Source organism: Otolemur garnettii, unplaced genomic scaffold (assembly GCF_000181295.1).
Source record: "Otolemur garnettii isolate 467f Iridium unplaced genomic scaffold, OtoGar3 scaffold00127, whole genome shotgun sequence".
Taxonomy (NCBI): Eukaryota; Metazoa; Chordata; class Mammalia; order Primates; family Galagidae; genus Otolemur; species Otolemur garnettii.
This window is the reverse complement of record NW_003852522.1, coordinates 5,018,261-5,030,284: the sequence shown is the minus strand read 5'-3', so window position 1 is coordinate 5,030,284 and position 12,024 is coordinate 5,018,261. Positions and strand designations below refer to the sequence as shown.

Sequence of the window (12,024 nt, the reverse complement as noted above, 5' to 3'; positions counted from 1 at the left end):
GAAAAGAAGGCTGCAAAGCTGAAGGAATGGCAGTGGGAGAGCATGCTGCACTCGTGCCTGATACAGCACCCAGAGGAGGAGGGACAGCGTCGCTCTACCACCTGCCCACTCCCGTTTTACATGTGCAGAAGCTGAGACTTTGAGAGGTCCAGTTAGTCTGCAGTTACCCAGCAAGTGCCTGGTGGAATCAAGACTTGAACTTGGGAATTGTCTCTGCCATAACCTAGAACATTCATAGCCTCCTGGGGCTATGAATCAACCTGTCTCAGACAATTCCACAAGGACTATTTTTTTAACTTATAGATAAAAAGACTGAGGCTTGAAGGGACAAGTCACTTCCTATGTAGGAGAGACAAAATCTCTGTTTTTTGTTTTTTGTTTTTAAGAGACAGGGTCTCTCTGTCTCCCAGGCTGGAATGCCATAGCTCACTATAACCTCAAATTTCTGGGCTCAAGGATTCTCCTGCCTCGGCCTTCTGAGTAACTGGGACTACAAGTGTGCACCACTACAGTCAGGTCATTTTTAAGTTTTTATATAGATGGTGGTCTTGTTATGTTTCCCAGACTTACATCGAACCCCTGGCCCCAAGTGATTCTCCCACCTCAACCTCCCAAAGTGCTGGAATTCCAGGCGTGAGCCATCACACTCAGCCATGGAGACAGGATTTGAACCCAGGCAATGCAATGCTGCATGCTTGCCCTTGTTCTGACTTCATTCTGTCCACACAGTCAGAATAGCTTAGAGAGAAGTCCCAAAGAAAAGATGTTGCTAGAATCCAGGATCCCTACCCTGCAGTGAGCCTTTCCCTCATGAGGGTGGGGAGAGAGACATATAAACTCACACAGAGGATCATTTCTGATTCTGGTGCATCACAGAAGCAAGAAGACAAGCAGGTGGAATAGGCATCATGGCGAAGCTGTGAGGGTGATGTGTTAAAGGTGCCAGCACGGCTAGAGAAGGCTGCACTGAGGAAGTGGCCTGTAAGTGAGAACTAGACAATGAGAATGAGCCATCCAGGCAAGGATTTGGAAGGAGGGGCATTCAAGGCAGAGGAACCAGAAGGTGAAAAGGCCCTGAGGTTGAACCAGAGAGCTGTAGGGACCACTGTAGGAAAGAGATGTAATAAAGAGTTTAGATTTTACTCCCAGAGAGGGGCACATGGCTTCCCTGGAGAAAAGGGACTTTGTGTGGGGGGTGGGGGGAGGGTCAGGGGTTGCTGGGAAGAAATTATATGGAGGTAGCAAAGTCCATTTCCAAGTCCATGGCTGATCCCATACACCCCCTGACCCTCTATCCCCAGAAAAGGGTACATCTCCTTGGAATCCATGTGTTCCCAGATGATAGCAAAGGACCAGCCTCAAAATGCCAAGGCTACTCACCTAGCTCTCCTCCAGAGGTGGAAAAGTCCTTCCCCAGGATAACCCACTTCTGAATCTTCTGCACATTGGAGATAGACTGCTGGTTTATGGTCTTGCTGGATGGCTGCATAGAACATAGGTTCCCGCATTTTCAGGATCTCAGTCACAGTGGATGCCTTGCTCCCCAGGTTCCAGCAGAAGTTGATGACCTCCATGCTCAGCTGGTCCAGAGGCTGTCCACTCACTGGATCCTTCTCACACTGCCCTAGAACGCCCTGTGACCAGACGTGCTCCTTGACCATCTCCCACCACTCCCCCAGGCCCTGAAGACCAAGAAGTGGGTCTTGAACCCGCAAGAGCACCCTCCCCCTGAAGCAGGGCCAGGAAGAGCAGAGCTGACTCCCCAAAGCACACAGCAAACCCACACTTACTTCCACTGTCAGCAACATGCTTAGAAAATTGGCTTTGTATGATGGGGATCTCCTTCACCAAGGTCTCCATGTGAATAGGGTCACGTTTTCACCTCCAGCAGTGATGAGGATTTCTGGAATAGAGCTTGGCTTGGTATGTGTCCAGCCGTGACAGTGCAAAGTGCCCACTCCCTTGGGGCTCAGAAGGGCAGATGCCAGCATGGCCAAGCCAACACTCACCCTGAAAACCCCAGAAGCACAGGACTCGCCTCTCTTCCCCTGTCTGCATCAGTGTCCTATCAGGGGCTGAAGTTCTGTATGTTCCACTTGGACAGCATCTTAACAACTCATTGCCTATTTCCCATGTCCTGTTCTAGGTTCCTTGAAAGTCTTTCTTGAAGGACAATGAAACCTATTTGGCCACGTGCTATCTCTGTTTCTTGCCTTTTCATCACTTGCCAACCCCAGAGAACCAAATTCTAACCCTCAGGAGCATGTGTGGCATCCCTAATTTTGACTATCTCTAAAACAGTCTCTCCACCTCTAAAATTCTCCTCCTTCTATCCCAGACCCATTCATCATCACTGGTTCTTTCATCCTGACATGCCAGCCTGTTTCTGTCCCACCCACACTCTCTCCACCTTGTCCCAAGGTCTTGCAAGGTCACCTTCACTGTGGTTGTTACAGCAGTAGTGATAATGGACATGGCTGGATAGTGGACATCTGTAGCTCCTTTTGGGGGTCAGAGCACCCCTGATTTCTTTAGGGAACTACCTTTTACTTTTTCATGTATGTGCCTTGGGTAGGATAGATGCAGGGGTGAGCATGTGGCCAGCTATGAGTAGTCAGCAGACTTCACCCCCTACAGCAATTCATTCTAAGGGGGAACTTGACTCAAGAGGATCTAATCAGAATAAGACCTGAAACTTTTGCTGAAAATATTGGGGATAACACACTCTAGTCCTTTTGGGCATTAAAGGTGGACCTATATTATTGACAGCTTTCTTGCTACCAAATTGGAAAAGCCCCAGCACAGAGGAAAACTCAGTGAGAAAAGGATAAATTCCTTGTGATAGCATTTTGGCACTTGGATCCAGCCATGCCTGAAGCCCTTTTGGACTTTCCAGTTCTGTTTCCAGTTCTGCTTGTTTTTTGTTTTTGTTTTTTTTTTTAACTCAAATCCATTGAAACTCATCTTAAATAGGTTTGAGTTAAAAAGTGCCAAATGCTGTCCATCAGAGATTGGCCAAGTATGGCCTGTTTGTGCTTGTGTTCCAGGTCTTAGATTGTTCACAGCGGGACTGGTTACATCAGGCCCCACAGAGCCCAGCACACCCACCCGCAGTACCTTTGATGTGGCCAGTGATGTAGAGGAAGCCCTGGTTGTCCATGTGTCCCAGATCCGCTGAATGTAGCCAGCCTTCCTCACCGAAGACCTCCAGAGTTTCAACCTCACTTCTCCAGGTAGTCCATGAAGATTGCCTGTCTGACATGCAGATCTCCCCAATGCCCTCCTTATTCTGCTCAAATGGCATGTTCTTACACCCAGTCAAGATCTTGCTGCAGCTGCCAGGGGACACAAGTGGGGACACTACTCAGGCTCAGAGAGGCAAAATTGCCCACCCAGCAATGTGTGGATCTGCAGCTCAGGCTCTTAGCCCAGCTCAGCTGATGGAGGCCAGATCTTCTTCCTCTGCAGGACTCAGGGGCACAAGGAGATGTTTGCCAAGTTGTGACTGCACAAATGGTCACACGAGACACAGATTGACAGTACACGCTGCAAGAGGTGAGGCTAACCATAGGTGCAGGGCTTCCAAGTCACAGGAGATTTCCAGGCTTACCAGGAGAATGTCTTGTTCTCAGTAATTCCTCAGATGAGTTATGACATTGGTGACTGTGGTAGTAAGTATGATGTTTAATCCTCTATACCAAGTGTTTGATCTAGTGAGTCAGGCTCCCCAGTGCTTCATAAACTGGGAAACCCAGCAGTGCTATATTCTGCATGTTTGTCTGTGTGTTTTACCTTCACATAAATAGGAGAAAGTGCTGAGGTTACACCTGTGAGCCACTGTGCCTGGCCTCTTCTAATTTTTTTTTCATACATGCATGTATTACTAGCTAGAAAAAAATATTTAAAGATAGAGGCTGAGATTTATCCTTTTTTTTTCAGGGGTGGGATAACATCATTTATTTTTAGAAAAGGACCACTCTGTTTTAAAAAAACTATTGTTGGGTCTTTGGGTTCTGCAGAAAACATACCCAGCTGGGATTATGGAATAGAGAAGGGGAGAAAGATATTGAGGTGCTAAGGTCCTCTGCAAAGTAAAGAAAAGGGCAGGAGATTAGGAAGATTTAACTTATTTTTTGCATTGTCAGCTGGGTCTTGAGAAAGACAGTTGGAAACTGGATAATTGGGAACTCCAAGCGTAAGAGTAGGGTCAGACTTGCAATCTGCAGCAGGGAAGAGGCCAGGAAGAGGCACGACCAGAAAATTCTGTGAAGGAACCTGGCTCCCAGACTTGAGAGTTGAACTTGCCTTTGGTATTAGAGAAAGACGGGAAGATTGGGGGTTTGGAGGCTGGAAAATGGGGATTATTCTGGCGATGCCACCTCAGAATTCTCAGCCCAGATGCTCGCCCGCCCACACATCCTTGTCCCCTTCACCAGTGCTTATCTTGGAGGTCAGTACCTTAGGAGCCTGAAGTTATAGTAGGTGGAGATGGCATGAGGTCCAGAGCTTTCAGTCAGCCCATGTACCTCACCTATAGGTATGTCCAAGCTTAGAACTCAGCAGTCTCTTTGGTGATAGGTGCAGCCACACTGATGGAAATGTGGCAGTGATCCAAGCCTAGGGAGCTCCTGATTTTGCTGAACACCAGGCTGTTAGCCACATAGTAACTCATATTAGTTTCCTGTTTCCTGTAAATAAAATTGAACTAAAAAGGGCTGATGAGATCTTTGTCCTGTGCAGTTGGGTGGACTAATCTGCTGCTATATGTAGTGGGTTTCAGGCCAAACCTGGCCTGCACAGCAAGAGCCCAACTCTGACTGACGTTGGACCTTGGGAGTTTGTCTCCAATGTCTGTGGAGGTGCAAAGGCCTCAGTTCTAAGCACAGGTTCAAAACTATAGCCACAAGCCATGGAAGCTAGGATGCTCTGGTGCTGGAATTTCACTTGACTTATACCAACTGTCACTCCATATAATTACAATAAGAAAGTGTGTCTAGTAATGAAGTCGAATATGGGGTGTCATAGTTTAACATCTATATAGTACCTTCCCAAAGTTGAATGTGATCACAGTAGCATGGTGTGGTATGACATTTGCTCAAAAGATGGTGCTAATCAAATGATTGCTAGCACCAGTCACTGTGTCACAGACAGGACAGTTAAAGAAAATGGTGGAGTCACGGTTGTCGTTTAAGGAGCACAAGACCATTTTGAAGTGGCATTTGAAATTCAAGAACATTGTGGAAGGGCAGCAATAGTAGAGGCGTGAGTATGCAGCAGACCCAGCACGCCTGACAATTGTGCGCATTCATGATAAATTTGAGACACATGGCACTGTGTCTTCTTCCCGGGGAAGATCCAGGAGGCCTCGCACAGCCACAGTCCCATTGTGTCTGCAATGATGTTGGAACAATTCACACACTTGCCACAGAAGTCTACCAAACAGTGTGCACGTGAGACTGGGATTAACAGAATGAGCATACGACGCATTCTTAAGACAGTGGGAAGTTTTTGTCCCAAGATTATTACATTCACTGAATGAAGACGACCCTGATTGAAGGGTACAATACTGTGAGTGGTTCCAAAACACGGTACTAGTGGATGAGGAGTTTGTGGGGGAAATGGTTTGGCTGACCCAAGCACAGTTTAAACTAAACGGAACAGTCAACCAACATAATTGTGTGTATTGGGCTCCAGAAATTCCATGTATGGAAAAAGATGTCCATTTGCTGGGCCTCAGTGCCTGGTGTGGACTGTCATTGAGGGAATCATTGGACCATTCTTTTTTGAAGGTCCGATTACTGGTCCTGTGTACCTAGACATGCTACGCACATCCATTTTACCTGCAGTTTTACTTCCAATAGGACAGTGCCCCACCACACTTCCACGCAGACGTGAGAGCTTGCCTTGATGAGAACTTGCCAGGACAATGGGTAGGACGCAGAGGCGTGGTTGAGTTTCCCCCATGGTCTCCTGACTTAACCAATGGGGCGCCTTACAGGATGTGGTGTACCATAGAAAACTGGCTACTCTGGTGGAACTTGGGGAAGAAATTGAAAAGGGTGTGTGCCGCGATACAAGCAGACACTTTGGTCAGCGTTGCTCCAGCAGTAGTTCTCCAAAATCAGAAGTGTCTGGAATTTGGTGGTAACCACTCTGAGCACCTCTTGTAATCGCAAAAGCCAAATGTGACTTGTTTTTATCTTTTATAATCAGTATATATTCAGTATTACAATTTGGAGTTTTTGCCTTTGGTGGAATGTGCATACCTTTTTTGGCACCCTCTGTACTTCTACTAACTCTGTAGCAACTATGTGTCCATGTCACTATGTGACACAGGAGTAAAGCAGTGAGCCAGTGCTGGTGGCGACAGTGTAACAGAGGCCTCATGTTCATCTCTTCATTTTATTCTAACACATTTGGTATATTCTATTCTCCCATTTTACACATGAAGAAATGGGCTAGGTAGTACCTCAAGTTCCATCATGTATGAGTAGCTCTGAACAAGGAGCCTTGTGTGTAACTTTTAGGCAAGGATTTGATGTCGTTGGTGTGACAGGCTTTTTGGAAGAAAGGCCCACAGTAGAGCTGGTAAGAATATAAGTTCTTAATAGTATTTAATTGCCTTGAACCTAGAGAAGGTTCTCAAGATTTGGCACAAAAAGAAGCATCTGTCAGTGTATTGAGTGTTTTTGGCATATGTACATAATGACGTGTAAAAGGGGACTTAACATGAAAATTTGGAAGTGATAGGGAAAGTTTTCACATGGAAAGAAACTTAACACTCCAGCAAGATGTGTAGAGCCGGTATGTGCTAGAACAACCTCATTTCCATTAACCAACTTGCATGTCTAGCAATTGAGATCTTCATATTAGTGTGTATGTCAATTAAAAGTAACTTATTTATGGTTCATCTTATAAGGGTACATGTGAATCTTTCTAAATGTAGAATATAAATGTCTTAACACAATAACTAAGAGGATGCCATGAAGGCTATGTTAACCAGTTTGATGAAAATATTTCAGATTATATATAGAACCAGCACACTGTACTCCATGACTGCATTAACATACACAGCTATGATTTAATTTAAAAAAATAAATTGACCAATACTGTTAAAAAAAAAGTAACTTATTTTCCAGAATCTTTAAGTAAAAGGGCTGAGATAGCCCAGGCATCGTGGCTCACACCTGTAATCCCAGCACTTGAGAGGCCGAGGTGGGTGGATTGCCTGAGCTCACAGATTTGAGACCAGTCTGAGCCAGAGCAAGACCTCATTTCTTGCATTGTAGCAGACACCTATAGTCCCAGCTACTTGGGAAGCTGAGGCAAGAGAATCACTTAAGACCAAGAGTTTGAGGTTGCTGTGAGCTCTGATGCCACAGCACTCTGTCTCGAAAAGGGAGGGGGCTGATGATGACAACCAAGTGAAGGAGGTTGGGCCTCTTCACCCACTATTCTCCCAGCTCTGTAGACCCTCTGCTTACCCCACCATCCTTTTCGTGTTGGTCCAGAAGCCAATTGTTTTCGCCCATAAAAACATCTTCTTCTTGAGATATTTGGCATTCTTTTCCCTGATTGTCTCATACACCTTCTCCCAAACTTGAGGCACCCCCATGAAAAGAGCAGGCTTTACATTCTGCAGAGTACTTAACAAGGTGCCCTGCATGGGACAGAGCTGAGTTAGACACAGCAGTGCCCTCCATGGATCAGAGATGTCTTGTTTCTCCTGATCCATCCAACTATGCCCAAGAGAACATCCCTTCGCCCATTGGACCAGAGTGAGCTCCTGACCCAAGAGAGACAGTCATTTGCCAATAGGAATTTTACATTCTCTTCTGGGAATTTGATGAGAAGCATAGGCTGGTAAAATATTTTTGGAATCAACATTTTAAATGAACCCTGGCAACTTCTCTTCTGCAGGTGAAGGAATTTAGCTGAATGACTCAGGTACACAGAGAAACACACTAAAGATGTTCTTTGTGGCATTGTTTTATACCAAACCATAGGAACTGACTAAAGAAATTGTGGTTGCATGCAGTGGAATATTATGCAACTGTTAAAAGGATGCAGGTTTCTCCCCTAAACTGATCTACAGGTTCAATGCAATCTCTAGCCAAATGCAGGCAGGCTTTTTCATACAAACTGACACACTGATCTTAAAAATTTGTACAGAAAGGAAGAAGATCTAAAGTAACCAAAGCAGGCTCAGCACCTGTGGCTCAATTGGCTAAGTCATCAGCCATATACACCTAAGGTGGTGGGTTCAAATCCAGCCCAGGCCCTCCAAACAACAAGACGGCTGCAACCAAAAAAAAAAAAAAAATAGCTGAGCGTTGTGGCAGGCACCTGTGATCCCAGCTACTTGGGAGGCTGAGGCAGGAGACTCATTTGAGCCCAGGAGTTGGAGGTCGCTGTGAGCTGTGATGCCACAGCACTTTACCCAGGGGGACAGTTTGAGGCTCTGTCTCAAAAAAATAAAATAAAATAAAATAAGAATAAATTGTTAAAAAATAAAGTAACCAGAGCAATTTTGGAAAGGAAAAATAAAATCAGAGGACTTACTACATAATTTTATTTTTTAATTTTTATTTATTTATTTATGTATTTATTTTTGGGACAGAGTCTCACTCTATTGCCCTGGGTAGAGTGCCCTGGTGTCATCATAGCTTCTAGCATTTTAAAACTTATTATAAAGTAAGGTGATCAACCATCCAGGTTTACCCAGAAATGGAAAAGTTACTGAAATTTTGAACTTTCAGTTATAAAACTGGGAATGTCCCAGGAAAAATAGGACAAAATTGGTCATTCTGATATAAATCTATAAATCTAGTGTAATCAAGGAAGTATGGTTTTGGTAGGAGGATAGACATGCAAATTAATGGAACAGAATAGAAGATCCAGAAACAAAACTTTACATTTACGATCAATTTTCTTTTCTTTCTTTCTTATTTATTTGTCTGTGTATTTATTTTTTGAGACAGAGTCTCTCTCTGTTGACTTGGGTAGAGTGCCAGGGGGTCATAGCTCATAGTAACCTCAAACTCTTGGGCTCAAGAGATTCTCTTGCCTCAACCTCTGGAGTAACTACTCCAGACTACAGGTGTGCACCATGAACACCTGGCTAATTTTTCTAATATTTTTAGTACAGATGGGATTTCAGTCTTGCTCAGGCTGGTTTTAAACTCCTGAGCTCAAGTGATTCTCTGGCTTCAGACTTCCAAAGTGCTTAGATTATAGGCATAAGCCACCATGCCTGGCCTGATCAATACATTTTTAACAAAACTACCAAGGCAGTTCTGTTGGGGGAAAATATTCATCCATCTATCTATCTATCTATCTATCTGCCTATCTATCTATCTATCTATCTATCTGCCTATCTATCTATCTGCCTATCTATCTATGTAAAATATGTATCGCAAGCACATAAGTGCATCTTACTTTTCATCAAACACAAAAATTAACTCAAAATATATAAATGTAAGAGCTGAAAATAAAAGCCTTATAGCAGAAAATACAGAAGAAAAACTTGATGGCTTTAGAGTAGGCAGAGATTTTCTAGAAATGATACCAAGAGCATAAAAGAAAAAAAAATAAATTGGACCTTATCAAAGTTAAACATCTTTTGTGCTTCAAAAGAAAACAAAAAGATGGGCCACAGTATTGGCAAATCATAAGTTTGATAAAGGATTTATAACTAGAATATATAAAGAATCCTAATGTGCAATGTTTTTAAATGGGCAAAACATTTGAGAAGATATTTCTCCAAAGATGATATACCAACAGACAATAAGCACATGAAAAGACGTTCACTGCCCTCATTTATCAGGGAAACGCACATCAGAATGATGGAGTATCACTCACACCCACTAGGAATGACAATAACAATAGGAATAATGTAGACAGGGCCAGGTGCAGTCCTTATGCCTGTAATGCCAGCTACTCAGGAGGCTAAGGCAGGAGGACCAGCCCAGGAGCTTGAGGTTGCAGTGAGTTATGATTACACCACTGCCCTCAAGCTTAGGCAACAGAACAGGACCCCATCTCTAAAAAACTAAAAAAATGATAGTAAGTGTTACTGAGGATGTGGAAGAACTATAAACTTTATACACTTCTGGTGGGAATATGAAATGGTGCATTTACTTTAGAAAACACTCTAGCAGTTTCTTAAAATGCTTAGATGCTTTTATTATCATTCAGACTACAATTTTTAAAATTTTGACAACATTAGGGCTGATATGGATGAAGGAAAATGGAAACTTCTCAAGACTTGTATGTGAATTTAGCCAGGAAAAAAAAATGTATTGAATATATACCATATCTCAGGCACTGAACATGCGGAATAGGAAAGTGATTGAGAGGGGCCAGGGAAATATTTAGCAGAGAACTGACTGAGGAGGAAGAGTCAGGCATGCAAAGAACAGGACAAAGAATCTTCTAGAAGGAAGTGCAAAGGTCTGCTTGCTTGATGGAGAGTGTGGGAGAAAAAATAATGTCAAGATCTCAAGATCTCCATGACCTAACTCCAGGAAACCTGTGAATATATTTTAAGTTAGGAATCTTGAGATGTCCTGGGTTAGCTGGGTGGGCCCAGTGTTATTGCAAGTGTCCTTATAAGAGGGAAGCAGGAAGGTCAGGGTCATAGGCAGTGTGATGATGGAGTTGAGTGAGTGTGTGTGTGTGTGTGTGTGTGTGAGAGAGAGAGAGAGAGAGAGAAAGAGAGAGAGATTGGAAGATCCTATGCTGCTGTCTTTGAAGACAGAGGAAGGGACCAATCACTTCTCAGCCTTTTGGCTAAGATCAAGTGCAGAGGAAGGGACCACAAGCAAAGGCATGTAGCTTCTAAAAGCTGGAAAAGACAGCCAAGGACGATGGCTCACACCTGTAATCCCAGCACTCTGGGAGGCTGAAGCAGGAGAATGCTTGAGGCCAGGAGTTGAAGACTAGTCTAAGCAAGAGTGAGACTCTGTCTCTGCTGAAAATAGAAAACTTAGCTGGGCATCATGGTGGGCACCTATAGTCCCAGCTGTTCAGGAGGCTGAGGAAGGAGGATCACTTGATCCCAGGAGTTTGAGGCTGCAGTGAGCTATGAAGATGTCATTGCCACTGTACTTCAGCCTGAGTGACAGAGTGAGACACACAAACTAGAAAAGGCAAGAAAATATATTTTCCCTCAGAATCTCCAGGAGGAATGTAGCCCTGCCAGCACCTTGATTTTTAGCACAGTTAAATCCGTTTTGGACTTCCAATCTCCAGAACTATAAAATAATAAATTGATGTTGTTTTCAGCCGTTCAGTTTGTGTCATTTGCTGTGGCAGTAATAGGAAGCTAATTTAGAGAGTATGGCTGGTGGGGTAGTGGGAAAGGGAAGGCTGAATACCAGAGGTCACTCCTGGCTCTACTAGGTTTGCAAAGTCCAGACATAGAAGAAGTAAAGTTTTTCTCTCACATAATTATTCTGGAAACTTTACCAAAGGATAATCTTCAGCTAAATGAAAGAATCATCCTCTAAAGAAGGCAAACCTGCAGAAAATTAGAGGATCCAATCCAGGATTAGGGGAAAGGGATAGCCCTGAGCAGCCACTTGTAGAAGGCACTGCCAATGTTCCATCCTGATTCCTACTTGTTCATAGTTTCCTCTTTTCCAGAGAACTGCCTTCCCTCAGATGAAGTTCAAGGCCCACCCACTCTCCCTTAAAGTGAGACAACACTGTGGCACCACTCATGCCTCAGAGCTTCCCACAGGATCCATCTGAGGTTACAGTCCAGCTGAATCTATTAATACGAGCATCTTTTCTTGGTTTCTTTCCCTGGCCTATCCTGTTCCCTTCACCATTTTCATCTGAGAGCCCCCACCAATAAATCACAAAAAATTCTCCATTTCATCTTTTACTTCTAGGGGACCCAACCCAAGACAAGCTAAAACAATAATCAGTCCAGCTTAGGACAGAAGGATGAAGAAGAAAAAAAGAAACAAGGCATGGTGGCTCATACCTATAATCCTAATACTCTAGGAGGTCAAGGCC

General features: G+C 43.9%; 1 protein-coding gene across 1 annotated transcript in view; it reads right to left on the bottom strand.

Moving 5' to 3' along the window:
- The window catches only part of ACSBG2 (acyl-CoA synthetase bubblegum family member 2), a 67,118-nt gene that overhangs the window by 26,171 nt on the left and 28,923 nt on the right, over positions 1-12,024 (bottom strand). The window contains 9 exon segments of the mRNA XM_012810141.2: positions 1,381-1,472; positions 1,474-1,619; positions 1,791-1,827; positions 1,829-1,871; positions 1,874-1,903; positions 3,118-3,335; positions 4,459-4,552; positions 4,555-4,688; positions 7,485-7,660. Of these exon segments, the coding sequence (XP_012665595.2) occupies positions 1,381-1,472; positions 1,474-1,619; positions 1,791-1,827; positions 1,829-1,871; positions 1,874-1,903; positions 3,118-3,335; positions 4,459-4,552; positions 4,555-4,688; positions 7,485-7,660 (970 nt within the window).